The following is a 15398-nucleotide window of genomic DNA, read 5'->3' on the forward strand; positions in this document are numbered from 1 at the left end:
TTATTAGGTTAGTTTGTGTTTCTAGCCCATTTTGCCTCTGTGTGAGCTTTGTTCACTTTTCAGTTGGAGACTTTGAAACCTTGTTGGAACTTATTTTTTTGTTTTGCTTAATAAGATGGTCGTATGCATCGTTCTGATGCAAAGACCGGGAAGTCCCCCTTTTTCAAAAAAAACTATCAGAAAAGTCATCAAAACACTCTAATCAGTTGACCGGTGGTTTATGCAAAAAGTTTATCATAGTTGTAGTGTTTTCTGCCAAAAATTTGCAAAGGAGGGTTTCTTGCAAACTTATCTCTTTTTTATTAATATAGTACAATCGTAGATGCCCACATATGCATATGTACACTTAACCCTATGAAGGAACACACGCGCATTCTACCATATAAGCAACTCCGAGATACTGAGTCGGCATCACATCTTAAAATTGACGAAGTCATAACAGGCGTCTTATAGTCGACGGGAACGTGTGCTCCCACTGAACAAACATATCCGGAAAGGTTGAAATAATTTCAGAAAAATGCGAGCACTAGTGCCAAATTTAGGACTCGGTGGTTTCATGCAATTAACTCAACAAGGGCCATAGACTTTTACTAGGTTTCATGATTGAGCCAACTGAGTATAGGTGAATTTAATGGTCAGTGCAAATTGAGATTTGGCGCGACAACTTCTTACCGTCTCGACAGCATGATAACTGGTAAGAATCTAGGGCTAGTGTGATATACATGACGAAGACACAATAACACAGCAGTATGAAGTCTGAACACATGGTGTGTCCTGGAAAACTGACTCTACCGAGGGAAATCATGTACTCCGGCATACGAGTGGAAATACACTTTGGTTCCTAGTTGTATCTACATTATATATTGAGAAAAAAGGTACAAAAAAAACAAAATATTTTAGAAGTTTTCTAGAATAAACTTGACTTTCTTTGGCACTATTATATATATTTTTACGAATAAAAAAACAGTGTTGACTTCAGGGCAAAATAACAAAATTTATTTGCTATTACATGTCACTATCCATACAATTTTGGCCGATTTATTTTAAAAAGGGGTCAATCTTTTTTCCTTTTTTGTGTAATTTTTTTCACAAGTACAATGAAAGGTCAAGTTCATTTCAAAAACACATTCATAATTTGTTGATTTTTTATTTAATTACTAAATTATTCTCATATAGGGTGTAGATACACCTAGAAACCAGACGGTCAGTGTCCGGCATACGAGGTACCATACTCGCGTCAATGCCATGTGCGAAAACCTCATCGTTGGTGGGCGTGTGGAGGTGTGTCTCCGGCAGATCTATCTTTGATGGATTTGCTTGGATCTCGTCGTTGTTCGTCTACGTTCGTGTGTCTTCGGTTTGGATCCTTTCGATCTACGCTATTTTTCATCGGCGGCGGTTGTTGTTCTGGGGTGCTGGTCCTATGGGGCCTTAGCACGACGACTTCCCGACTGTCTACTGCAACAAGCACTAGTAGAAAAAGGGCCATTTGTCCCGGTTCTGGAACCGGGACTAAAAGGTTGTCATCGTTGGTGGGCGTGTGGAGGTGTGTCTCCGGCAGATCTATCTTTGATGGATTTGCTTGGATCTCGTCGTTGTTCGTCTACGTTCGTGTGTCTTCGGTTTGGATCCTTCCGATCTACGTTATTTTTCATCGGCGGCGGTTGCTGTTCTGGGGTGCTGGTCCTATGGGGCCTTAGCACGACGACTTCCCGACTGTCTACTGCAACAAGCACTAGTAGAAAAAGGGCCATTTGTCCCGGTTCTGAAATCGGGACTAAAGGGTTGTTACTAAAGGCCCCCCCCCCTTTAGTCCCCACGTGGAGGGTCTTTAGTCCCGGTACTAAATAAAATTTTATGATTTTTTTGAATTTTTTTCCTGAATTTTCAAATTTCTGAATTATTTTAACCTCTAATCTCTAATCTCCCATCATCACTGCTCAATTTAACCTCTAATCTCTAATCACCCCTCATCGTTCCAAATCATCTAACTTCCCGGACGGTCACCCATCCTATCACTACCCCAGCCTGAGCACGCTTAACTTCCGGGTTCTATTCTCCCTCGTTTTCAAGTCTGCACTTGTTTTCCTGACAATAGTAAGATGTCAATTCTATTAACTCTCGGGAGTTTAGCTTGAGCATGAAGTCACACATTTCACTGTTTGAGTTTGAAACTATCGTTCTAAAAAACAATTATTATTTAGTAACACTAATATTTCTTGAATAAGTAGTTTGACCATTGTTTGACCATAGTTTGATCAAATTTGACCAAAATTCAAAAAAACTGAAATAATTATTTAGTAACACTAATATTCTTGAATAATTATTTAGTAACACTAATACTTCTTGAATAAGTAGTTTGACCAAATTTAACAAAAAATCAAAAAAAAACTGAAATTTGAGCATAACTTTTTTTCCTTTTAGAATTTGAGGATTCTAAATTTTTGCAAACAGGCCATAGGCTGTCAAAATCGGATGCGGATTTTCGTGCTGATCATTTTGATATATTATACGTTTTTTCTGACATCGTATGCAAAAGTTATAGCCGTTTTACATTTTCCCTACACTTTTTGCAAAACATGTCCAAATTTAAGTTTTTAAATTTTCCTAACTAGTAGATGTAGTAACATAACTACATCTCGAAGGATTTTAACTTTTGAAGATACACCGGGGGGTAGAATTTGGAAATTGCACCATTAGTACCGGTTCTTGGCACCAACCGGTACTAAAGGGTTGGTGCCACGAACCGGTACTAATGCCTCAACCCCATTTGTCCCGGTTGGTGGCTCGAACCGGGACTAAAGGTCTAGCCTTTAGTATCGGTTCGTGGCGCATCGCACCCTTTAGTCCCGGTTCGTGGCACCAACCGAGACTAAAGGTCTCATTTGAACCGGGACTAATGCCTGTACGGTGTCCTAGCCGCTCGAACCGGGACTAATGCTCACATTAGTCCCGGTTCATAATGCAACCAGGATTAATGCTATTTTTTGGCCGAACCAAAGCCCTGTTTTCTACTAGTGAAGTTGTGTCCGGCTCTGGCGATGGAGGGACGATGATGACGGCGCGTCTTTGGCTCCCTTCGGTGCTTGTAGTCGTCGCTAGGTGGTTTACAGATCTGGATGTAATTTTTATTTCTGGTGTTTGTTATACTGTCATGATTGAAGATGAATACATTAGAAGTTTCCTGAAAAAAAATTTATCGTAAAATCATGGGAAAGGGCCAAGAAAAGGAAACCTACTGTACGACATAAAATAGGAACAACAATTCAGATCCTAATCCTCAACGTAGATTTTAGAAACAAATGTGGTCGGGCTCGTTGCTGCATTCCAACCTGGCTGCGTGTGGAAGGACAAGTCCCCAAAAAAAACTACCGGCCCAAGGGATAGGGATAGGGATAGGAATAGGATACCCTAGCATCGATCCCAGGGTCAGAGATTAGAATCCCATCCATCCACGAGCCGATCGCACAACGCAGGTGCGATCTCTGCGGCCCGCGACACACGTGCCGGAGCAGAGCATGTGAGAGGCGGCAGGCAATGGCAGGGGCCGAGCCGGTTTCTTTGTCCCGTCGTCCGTCTCCGTCGCCGTCCTGCTCGCTCCGGCCTTGCCTTGCCTTGAATGGAGACGGCAGTACAACGCTGAATTTCCCGCCCCGCCTCTCCTCGCCTGGCCCCTCCCGCCCCGCCCAAAATCCGCTGAAACCCCCAACACTCACGAGCATCTCATGCACGCACCCGTCCGTTGCAGGATCACGAAAGCCCTGGTGCTCGCCGTGATTACCACATCTTCATCTCTGTCTGCAACCCTTTGGTACAGTTACAGACTTACAGTTACACAGCAGGGTGTAGGCCTGGCAGGGCGCCATGGCAGGCGTACCACCGGTGAAAACATGAATTCGCCGTGGCCGGCCGGCCGGCTCAGCATGCAGAGGCCAGGCCATTGATTAATGCATGCCGGATCGTATGGTCCATCCATCCCACTCCCAGCAGTGAAATCCGAGTACCAGGTACTCCTCCATTAACAACCCCCTCTTGCATTTCATTTCATCTCGTTTCATTCAATACATTTCCTGATTGTGCACAGGGTACAATCCATGCCCCCGACTCCCCTCCCGAGCATAGCATCATCATTGGCGTTGCTGCAACCTGCAACCTGCAACCGGTCTCGGTCTTCTCTCCTTGGCGGCAGCTCTCATCTTCTGGGTGCTTCCCTGCCTTTTGATGTCATCTCCCCCGCCCGATCTGTTTTTCTCCCCTGCTTTTGCCGTCTCCGCCACCGGGTCTCCTCCATTTCCAAGGCAGATGGCGGTAGGGGTGGAGTACTTGTGACAGTTCAAACGGCCACCGACTCCCAAAGTTTCTTTACTTGTAGTACCAGTGGTACCTCCTCCTTGACTGGCTGCTTGGGAGCCGGGACAAGATCATAGGGGAAGGAAGTATAGGAGGGGGGGCTACCATCCCTTCCATGGTTTGGAACAAGTTATCAAAAGTTGACCATTTTTTTAAGGCCCTACGAGCTCTCCTGTCGGCCGGGGCAGGTGTTCTCCGAGCCTCAGCAGCTCTGCCGCCACAACGCTAGCGGCACCGTCGGATTCTTGAAAGACCTTCGCTGGTAATTAACTTGCTCAATCTCTGCCTATTTGGTTTGAACTTTCTTGCAAGTTCATGTTTTGTTTCTTTGGTTTTTTAGACTGCATGTTCTTGCCCTGAATCCATGGTGAACATCATTCCTGATGAACACATGGTATCAATCCGGAAATTTGATTCCTACTCTGTATTTTCTGTGTGGATATCTGACAGGAAAAGGAGGGCCGAATTCCTATGAAGTTCTTGCGCTGAGATCTCCAACAGATTAAATTTGTTGACCAATGGAAGGGGGAGAGCAAAAAGTTGCATCATTTCCTGATGCGCCCGAACCCAAGGACAGCATCCCCGCCGCCGCCAAGTCCCTCACCATCAGGACCACCGCCAATGCCGGCGGCTCCGACTGGCCGAGCCCCGTCTCGCCCTACCTCGGCTCGCCCTCGCCGCCGTCCTCCGCCTTCGTCTCCGCGCTGCAGTCGCCCTACATCTCCCCTCGGATCGCCGAGCCGCCGCCGCATCGAGAAGCCAGGGCCTCCCGGACCCCCGCGCTGCCCTCGCCGGCGTCCCGCGGCGGCGCCGGAGGGTTCCGGTCGGAGGACACGGACGCGCCGACGAGCGCCTCCCGCACGCCGCCGTCGGAGCGCGGCGGCTACGACTCCCGGTCCCAGGGCGCCGACCCGCGCCGGCGGTCCTCCGATGGCGGGGGGTCCGCGCCGCGGGTGTCCTTCTCCTTCCCCGTGCCGCGCGTCTCGCTCACGCGGGGCGCCGTCGCGTCGCCCATGTCCAACGGCAAGCTCCGGAGCTGCGACGTCTACATCGGCTTCCACGGCCAGGGGGGCCCCCTCGCCAGGTTTTGCAGGTGGCTCAAGGCGGAGCTCGAGCTGCAGGGGATCGCCTCCTTCACGGCCGACCGGGCCAGGTACTCCGGCGCGCACAGCCACGAGGTCGCAGACCGCATCATCTGTTCGGCGGCCTTCGGCATCGTGGTGGTCACCACGTCTGGCTTCCTCAACCCGTTCGTCCTCGAGGAGATCCGGTTCTTTGCTCAGAAGAGGAACCTGCTGCCCATCCTGTTCGACACCCGGGCGTCGGACATCGCCGGGCTGTTTGACGGCAAGCCTGAAGACAAGGAGGGGATGGAAGCGTTCGAGGGGCTGATGCGGTGCCATGAGCTGAAGCTCGAGACAGATGAGAGCAGCTGGAGGAGGTGTGTGTCGACGGCGGTCACCGTGCTGCAGTCGAAGCTTGGCCGGGGTACGATTGCCGAAAAGGAGAGCGAGGGAACTGAGGGTTTGCCATTTCCGCGCAACAGGCATTTCATTGGAAGGGAGAAAGAGCTTGCTGAGATCGAGGGAACGCTCTTCGGTTGCACCGGGGAAGTCGAAGATGCCGAGTGCCCAGGGGCCAGCACCATGCCTAATTGTGTATCCAGTGGTGTCTCAGATGGAGGATTTGCTGATGAGGACAGTGACAGGGTGAGGACAAGCAGTGGCAGGTTTGGCAGCTTGGAGTTGCACAAGTGCAAGCGGCCTATGTCGGAGGCATCGGTTGATCCGGCGATGGATCTCTCGGCTGCGAAAGGGATCGGTCTTCTGAAGCAGAGATCAAAGCTCAGGAAGTCAAGATTCAGGTGCAACAGCAAAGATCATGTTAATGGCAATGTGGTATGCATCAATGGCATTTCAGGCATTGGCAAGACGGAGATGGCATTGGAGTTTGCATACCGGTACTCACAGCGGTACAAGATGGTGCTGTGGATTGGAGGCGAGGCGAGGTACCTGAGGCAGAACATACTGAATTTATCAGGGTATTTGGGGCTGGATATCAGCGCCGAGGCTGAGAGGGAGCACGGCAGGATCAGGAGCTTTGAGGAGCAAGAGCTGGATGCTTTTCAAAGGGTGAAGAGAGAGCTTTTCAGGGACGTGCCCTACTTGCTCATAATCGATAACCTCGAGAGCGCGAGGGATTGGTGGGAAGGGAAGGACCTGCAAGATTTCATACCTAGAAACACTGGAGCAAGCCATGTCATCGTGACAACACGGCTGCCGCATTGCATGAACCTTGAGCCAATTCATCTTCCGCAGCTCTCGTTTCATGATGCTATGGTCCTGATAAAGGGGAAAAAGAAGAAGGATTACCCTCCCGAGGAACTGGAAGTTCTGAAGAAATTCGACGAGCAGCTGGGGCGAGTGAGCTTCGGGCTGTGGCTTGTTGGTTCGCTGCTGTCCGAGCTGATGATCGACCCTGGTATTCTGTTTGAGGCTGTCGAGCGGGTGTCGCTAAATGAGAACATGATTGTGCTCTGTACTGGTGATGACAACTTATGGCAGAACAATTTGTTTCTGATCAAGGTGTTGGTCTTCTGCTTTGCATTGATGGACCAGGTGAAAGGAGGCAGCCTTGCCTTGAGGATGATCACAGTAGGTTCTTGGCTAGCTCCATCGCCCATGTCGTCAACCCTACTGGCTGCCATGGCCAGCAAGCTGCCAACAAAAGCCAATAGCATTCAGTTGTTGAGTGAATCACTCAAAGCAGCACTCTTGTGCGGCACAAACTGCTTTCTACAGCCGCAGGCAAGGAAAGCTGAGGTGGAGTCGGCACACTTGCTAGTAAAACTTGGCTTGGCGCGAAAAACAACTCAGCGTCCAGGTTGCTGGATTCAGTTTCACCCGATCGTGCAGCTGTTCGGCAAGATCAGCGGCAGTTTGGCACCGGCATCCGCAGCAGTATCTGGTGTCATAAGGACTGGCAACATGTCTATATACTCAGACCACATGTGGGCTAGTGCATTCCTTCTGTTTGGCTTCAAATCAGAGCCTCCTGTGGTGCAACTCAAGCCGGTCGACCTGGTGCTCTTCATCAAGAAGATAGCGCTGCCCCTGGCGATCCAAGCGTTCATGGCATTCTCGCGCTGCGGCTCGGCCTTGGAGCTGCTCAAGGTGTGCACCAACGTCCTCGAGGACGCGGAGAAGTCGGTCGCATCACGGATACAGGACCTGAAGCAGGGATCGCTGTGCTGGAAGAAGAAGCTGCGGGCGGACAACCATGTCGACGAGTTCGTCTGGCACGAGATGGCGCTGCTGAAGGCAACGCTGCTCGAGACGAGGGCGAAGCTGCTGGTGCGAGGCGGGTTGTTTGACAGCGCGGAGGAGCTGTGCAGGACCTGCATCAGCATCAGGACGGTCATGCTTGGCCACGACCATGCCCAGACATTGGCGGCTCAGGAGACGCTGGCGAAGGTAGTTAGGTACCGGAGTAAAATCTGAGACGACGCGGAACCGTGCGAGCTGTTCGACATAGGCAGTATCTAGATTTTGTATCTTGTTCTTTGCTGTGTCTGTGATTCACTACTCGACATTCCTTATCGCGACACTTTTTTTGTTAGATCACTGAGATAGCTAGTCTGATTATGATCTGAGATCATGTGTAACTTGACAACTTATTTAACCAACTTGCTGCGTACAGTCCAGTCTCCTAAATCTAGCTATGAATTTTCTTTGATGAAATTCTGAGCAAATTGGATGAATTCTCTAATGACACATGTGACCTGGAGATGTTATGTGCTAGTAGAAACTAGTGTTTGTTTTTGCTGAACATTTTACTCCTAGAAGAGACTGTAACTCCAGTGAAGGATATTTAGCAAGGGATCTGTGATTTGTGACCCCTTGTGCAACTGATTGATGCAATGCAGTCTTCCCTTGCAATTCCGATGCTGAATTTAGTCTGTCATATCACCAGCAAAGTTCTCCTGCACAGAGTAGCAGACATGATGAACAATCAAGAGCAAAAACTGCTTCTTCCTTATCGCAAACGATCTAGCCGACACGCCGATTTTGTGAGATGGATGGGGAAACGAAGGCCGTTCTGCGTGATTAGCAGCAAGTTGAGGAATCTTGATCATGCATCAAGTCTGAACTGCCCTCAGCTCTCTGCAGTCACTGGAAATTCATGCTGGTTGGCAACAGATCAAATGCTCACACGCAGTGCATTCTCATCCATGATATAAATGTCATGCCATGGCATGCTTGCCTGGTTGTGCTTGGTGGGCGGCCATGGACGTGACCTTCGTGTGCTCGTCGTCGGGGGAGGCGCCGTTCAAGATGGAGGTGGGCTTCTTCGACACCGTCATGGACATCAAGCAGAAGCTCCAGGGGCGCAACGGGTGGCCCGCCGCCGCGCTGTCCCTCTTCCACGACGGCGGCGCGCTCGTGGACGACGACGACGCCGGCGCCGCCGGCGTCACCGAGCGGTACGGCGTCGTGGAGGGCTCCGTCATCCACGTCGCCCTCGACGGCGACGACAGGCGGCCGCGTCAGGAGAAGAAGAGTGGGGTCAGGAGGCCAAAGGCCCGGCGAGACGGCGTCGCCGCGCCGGCGCCGGCGCCGCTGCGGGTGACGGTGGTGTCGCCGTGCGGCGCGGGGCGCGTGGAGGTGGCGGTGCGCGCGCGGGGGGCGGTGTCGGCGCTGCGCGGGGAGCTGGAGCGGGGCGCGGCGTCCGGGTCCGGGTTCCCGCTGCCGCCGGGCGGCGGCTACTTCTTCATACACGGGCAGAGCGTGATGGACGAGGCGCGGTCGTTCGAGTGGCATGGCGTGGCCGCCGGCGACGAAGTCGTCGTCTTCGAGGGCTCCGTCACCAGAGCGCCGGCGTGCTGAACGGGCGCCTGGACTGGACTGCAAATCTGTTAGCGCGGGAAGCTTTTTTTTCAAACTAGAAGCTCTCTTGCATCAAACAACTTACCCAAGACGAAAAATCGTAACTTCAAACTACTGAGTAGGAGTATGTCATTATTTTTTAGGATAATTTTTTGAATTTTGAATCTACCTTCTTCTTGCATGTTTTGTCCACCAAATTACACAATGAATTCATTTATAGCCGTCCACTTTATCAGATCGAACGGCCCACATTACCCGGATTCGCCACCCACCTATTCCCGCCAAAGGCTGAGAACTCAGACGCCTCTTCTGGAAAACTCTACAACCCACGCTCGCCTCCAGCAAATCGATTCCCTCCAAGGCTCCAGCAAATCAATTCCCCGCCAAGGCGCAACCTCGCTCACTTCACCACCACATACATATGCTCTGTATGAAATTTCTCTAGCGTGTACTTCCTCCGTTCCTAAATATTTATTTTTTTAGAAATTTCAACAAGTAACTACATACGAAGCAAAATGAACAAATCTACACTCTAAAATATGTCTACATACATCCGTATGTTGTGTCCATTTGAAATGTCTAAAAAGACAAGTCGTATTTGGGAACGGAGGGAGTACGTCACACACCGCGATCTCCGTCAGTTCATATCCGCCGTCCACGCCCCCAGTTCCTTCCAATCACGTCAACATCCAGATTGCAGCTCCGCCATCGTCTCCTTGCAAGCTTTGTCTTGGTTCGAATTTTCTTGCTGCCTGTTGAGTCCAGGTTCATGAGAGCTGGACATCCTACTACAACCAGCTGACCATAGTGCCACCGACGGATTGACCACAAGTGAGCTATTCCTTCTCTAGGTGGCCCATCCTAATCTGTTCCTTTGGAATTCTGTGATGATTCTTTTGCGTGCGAATGTTACGCAAGTGATCCTTCCTGCTATCAATTATATGAAATACATATTCACTGGTCTGACTGTAGCTGTTGATTTTTCTGCTTTTCTTGCACGCAAGGTGTTTGTGCTTTTGTCCAAGCAGCTATCTGTTGGTAGACTATAAAAGGCAGTGCTATTCTGTTCATGTCTCATATCCGTTTGCAAATTTGAGTATGCTTTAATTATTTTTCTCGGATTTGGCAAGCTAAAAATGGTCTAATGCTTATGTACTGTAGGTTGTGGCTGAAAATACCTGGCTTATAACAATCAAGAATCAAAGTAATAACCGCTAGCCGTACAGTAAAACCCAATAGATGGAAGGCCGAGTTCCTTTCAGAGATATTACAAATGTTCACTCGACGACTTCACCAAAAGGGAACCAACGTACGTTTTTTTATTACCGATATCTTCTTCTTATTATCCTTATTGATCGCTTGCCTTGATACACTGTGTGTTTTTGTTTGTTTTGTTTGGTGGGGAAATAGTATCTGTGGTTGCAGAGCAGAATGATCCTTTAGCAGAAACCAAAAACGCTATGCAAATGAATTCTTCCCAGCGTAAGCGTTACCGCGGCCGGGATAGGTATTTGCAAATGACTCCATATCAGAGGGAAGCCTATCTGCAAAGGAATCGTGAGTATAAAAGAATGCGGCGTGAGTGCAGTGCAAGTTGTAACAACACACAACCAGCACCACAACAGAAAATTTGAGAGCTACTAATAATAACCAATACATGACAGGTGACTGTTCTAATCAATAAAATATGCATTACAAATTTTATCAATGGCCGTTGAATGTTCGTTTATCTCATTATTTTTTATTATATGATGTATAATGATTGGGTAAACTGAACCTACATTACAGGAGAGGAAGTCATGGCCATTTCAAACTATGAGAGGCACGATTCAGTTTTTACTCAGCTAGGGTCTTCATCAAAAGGCAAGCAAGGTTGTATATATAATTAATTAAGAAATATCTACTGTAAAAATTTTATTTATTATATTTCATTACACTGCCGTTGACTATTTTTCCTTGAAAACAGTGGCAGAAAATGGTGGTTCTGAGACAAGCCGTCCAAAAGCTGGAACTCGGTTCACTATCAGTCCATCTGGCATATATTTATCATCAATATCCTCGGAAGAACAAGCTGCAAAATATGAATTGAAAAATGTAGGTCAGCGTAAGCGGCAACATTGCACCAATGTGTACTCACAACTGTCACATGACCAGGAAGAAACACACGTACAAGAGATTTGTGGCCCTAATAAAAGAAAGAGGTCAGAAAAAGAAAGTTGTAGTACCGCACGGGATCCTGGTAGAAATACCAACAACTTGCATGAAGACATCATTTATGTGCCCCAGGATTATTTTCCTGTCGTTCATGGTAATTTTAGTCATAAAAAACAATGATTTAATCTATATGCAGCACATAACAAGTATTTCATCTATTTACAACTAGATATAATTTGTCAACAGATTATCTGGCAAATATCAAAGACAACATTGAGTGCGATGAAGTGGACGATGAAAGTCTTATGTATAATGGACCAGGTAAGCATTGACTGGTACTTTGCTCAATCATTCATATTTATTTGTAATACTTTACTAAAATATTACTTTAAAAAAATACAGGTCTTGACTTTGAATCATATCAAGAACCAAAGCATGTTACAAAATGTATACAAGCAGACCCATATGATCGTATATATCATAATGTGCCCAGTGGTCATCATTTTCTAGAGCGAGTGCCCAACTGTAGACATTGTAATGCAAAAAGGTTCCAATATGAGACACCAACTTTTTGTTGCATGAATGGAAAGGTGAAGATAGTAACCCCAGTGGTTCCTGACGATTTGCGTCAGCTCTACACGAGTCAGGATCCAAATGCAAAATACTTCCAAGATCATATACGGTACTTCAATTCTCATTTCTCTTTTACCTCTCTTGGTGTCATCTTGGACCAAAGGTTCTGCAATAGGAGGTCTGCAGTTTACACCTTCCGCGCATAGGGCCAAATTTATCACCGTATTGACCAGTTGGTTCCAAAAGAAGATGGCCCCAAGCATTTACAGTTATACTTCTATGACACGGATGCAGATTTGCAACAAAGATTTCTTCACTCGCCTAACTTAAACCAAATTCTCATCCGGAAGTTAGTAAATATACTTCCGGTGGTGAGGCATGGCACTAGAGCACAAATTACAGATGCTACACTAAAAAAGTCTTATCTTTGGCCAGACATAAGACATATCAAACTATGGCGCAATATGAGGGCATTGTTTGATCCATGGTTCTCTGATTTTCTCCTTAGAATTGGTAATGGTACAGAGGAATCAATTGGTCAAGAATACGTGCGCCTGCCTGAAGAAATTGTTATAGGTTACACAGATGAAAAGGCCTCTGCTGGTAAGTTAATTGATGATATCTTCCCTTTAATGGACAAAATGGAAACTCGACATCTTATATTAGTGCACGTGCCATTCTTTCCACAAAGAATGAATATGTGGATGAGTTAAATGAAATGCTTATTGAGCGATTTCCTGGAGAAGAAAAGGTCTATTACAGTTTTGACTCGGTGGTTGATGATCCACATAATCACTATCAACCTGAGTTCCTAAATTCACTCACACCTAACGGCCTACCTCCGCATATTCTCAGACTGAAGATCAACTGCCCTGTTATTTTGATTCGCAATCTTGATCCTTCTAATGGTTTATGCAACGGTACAAGGCTTATTATTAAGGCATTTCAAGATAATGCTATTGATGCAGAAATTATTGGCGGACAATATGCTGGGAAGCGAGTGTTCCTTCCACGAATTCCTCTCTATCCTTCAGAGGATGATGTTCTCCGCTTCAAGTTTAAGAGAAAACAATTTCCAATTCGGCTTAGTTTTGCCATGACAATCAACAAAGCCCAGGGTCAAACCATCCAAAATGTTGGCATATATCTTCCTGAGCCGGTGTTTTCTCATGGACAACTCTATGTTGCTTTGTCTAGAGGCACATCAAGACAAACAACTAGAATACTTGCAAGGCCAAATAAGGAAATTGATCCATCAGGGAAAAGCACAAAAAATATTGTCTACAGGGATGTTTTGGTATAATCCATGTACATGTTGTGTACTGCAGTGTGATGTTTCTAATATGGTTGTATTCATGTAAATAGTACCCAGGAAAAATAATGTTAGATAGGGTTTCAGTCATTAGCTTGCCTTATGAAAATTGTAGGCCAAAAGATATGTTTACAGGGGTAATATTCTAGCATGTACAGTACTTAAATCTATAGATTTACCATTCTTCCTCAGTTAGCATATAACAGAAATCCAACAACATAAGTGAGCACATATCATTTTTTGTGATAGCCATTGGGCTTCACAAGTATATGCAAGAAACATACATTTTTCAGTTTTAACATACAACAGAAATATTAAGTCAAAAGAAGTAGGCATAGGGCAGTTTCCTTTCTTTTCTGAATAATCATACAGAATCAGAGTTACAAAGTCATTACAAGCCAACTCAACAATGGAGGGATATGCCCCATCCATGGATTACTAAATAATAATAGCGGAGGAGTCGTGGAAGCGTGAAGTGTGCCGGCAGCCTGCCGGCGTGTGCTGTTTGAGGCCGTGGCTGCCGGATTCAGGCGCCACCATAGCTGCTGATGACGATTGGGCTGGGCGAGGTGAGCAGCCGAGCACGATTGCCGGATGTCCGGGTCGTGCGCTTCCCCGACGCCCTCGCGGTCCTCGGGTCGGCGTTCGGCGGGTCGCGGGGCCAGAGACGAGAGGAGGGGCGGCGGGGCGGTGCAGCTCCGGTCGACAGTTTATTTTGAAAAGATTCTTTTCTTTTTCTCTAAGCTCAACATAGGGGCAGGGAACTGACCTGTGTTGACCCAGTGGCAAGCTTCCAGGTCCATATAGCCGAGTGTTACGCTCTTGACCCAAAACCACATTTTTTAGCCTAAGGCAGGACGCAAAAAGGTCGATGCGAAAAGGTTCCAATATGAGACACCAACTTTTTGTTGCATGAATGGAAAGGTGAAGATAGTAACCCCAGTGGTTCCTGACAATTTGCGTCAGCTCTACACGAGTCAGGATCCAAATGCAAAATACTTCCAAGATCATATACGGTACTTCAATTCTCATTTCTCTTTTACCTCTCTTGGTGTCATCTTGGACCAAAGGTTCTGCAATAGGAGGTCTGCAGTTTACACCTTTCGCGCATAGGGCCAAATTTATCACCGTATTGACCAGTTGGTTCCAAAAGAAGATGGCCCCAAGCATTTACAGTTATACTTCTATGACACGGATGCAGATTTGCAACAAAGATTTCTTCACTCGCCTAACTTAAACCAAATTCTCATCCGGAAGTTAGTAAATATACTTCCGGTGGTGAGGCATGGCACTAGAGCACAAATTACAGATGCTACACTAAAAAAGTCTTATCTTTGGCCAGACATAAGACATATCAAACTATGGCGCAATATGAGGGCATTGTTTGATCCATGGTTCTCTGATTTTCTCCTTAGAATTGGTAATGGTACAGAGGAATCAATTGGTCAAGAATACGTGCGCCTGCCTGAAGAAATTGTTATAGGTTACACAGATGAAAAGGCCTCTGCTGGTAAGTTAATTGATGATATCTTCCCTTTAATGGACAAAAATGGAAACTCGCCATCTTATATTAGTGCACGTGCCATTCTTTCCACAAAGAATGAATATGTGGATGAGTTAAATGAAATGCTTATTGAGCGATTTCCTGGAGAAGAAAAGGTCTATTACAGTTTTGACTCGGTGGTTGATGATCCACATAATCACTATCAACCTGAGTTCCTAAATTCACTCACACCTAATGGCCTACCTCCGCATATTCTCAGACTGAAGATCAACTGCCCTGTTATTTTGATTCGCAATCTTGATCCTTCTAATGGTTTATGCAACGGTACAAGGCTTATTATTAAGGCATTTCAAGATAATGCTATTGATGCAGAAATTATTGGCGGACAATATGCTGGGAAGCGAGTGTTCCTTCCACGAATTCCTCTCTATCCTTCAGAGGATGATGTTCTCCGCTTCAAGTTTAAGAGAAAACAATTTCCAATTCGGCTTAGTTTTGCCATGACAATCAACAAAGCCCAGGGTCAAACCATCCAAAATGTTGGCATATATCTTCCTGAGCCGGTGTTTTCTCATGGACAACTCTATGTTGCTTTGTCTAGAGGCACATCAAGACAAAC

At 46.9% G+C, this 15398-nt stretch overlaps 3 protein-coding genes across 3 annotated transcripts; all 3 read left to right on the top strand.

Annotated features, from left to right (window-relative positions):
* Window positions 1–3473: 3473 nt before the first annotated feature.
* Window positions 3474–8046, top strand: LOC125509752. Its single transcript, XM_048674786.1, has 3 exons — window positions 3474–4007; window positions 4085–4612; window positions 4801–8046. Exon 3 carries the CDS (start codon window positions 4869–4871, stop codon window positions 7848–7850), a length of 2982 nt encoding a protein of 993 aa, XP_048530743.1. The 5' UTR covers window positions 3474–4007; window positions 4085–4612; window positions 4801–4868; the 3' UTR covers window positions 7851–8046.
* Window positions 8047–8625: 579 nt separating this feature from the next.
* On the top strand, window positions 8626–9484 carry LOC125556243. The gene has a single exon (XM_048719015.1). The coding sequence runs from the start codon at window positions 8637–8639 to the stop codon at window positions 9234–9236; it is 600 nt and encodes a 199-aa protein (XP_048574972.1). The 5' UTR covers window positions 8626–8636; the 3' UTR covers window positions 9237–9484.
* A 1122-nt stretch (window positions 9485–10606) lies between these two features.
* Window positions 10607–12538, top strand: LOC125556244. Its single transcript, XM_048719016.1, has 5 exons — window positions 10607–10900; window positions 11025–11108; window positions 11203–11544; window positions 11637–11711; window positions 11793–12538. The coding sequence occupies exons 1-5, from the start codon at window positions 10894–10896 to the stop codon at window positions 12167–12169; spliced, it is 885 nt and encodes a 294-aa protein (XP_048574973.1). The 5' UTR covers window positions 10607–10893; the 3' UTR covers window positions 12170–12538.
* The last annotated feature ends 2860 nt before the right edge of the window (window positions 12539–15398 follow it).

This window comes from Triticum urartu, chromosome 5 (genome assembly GCF_003073215.2).
Source record: "Triticum urartu cultivar G1812 chromosome 5, Tu2.1, whole genome shotgun sequence".
NCBI lineage: Eukaryota > Viridiplantae > Streptophyta > Magnoliopsida > Poales > Poaceae > Triticum > Triticum urartu.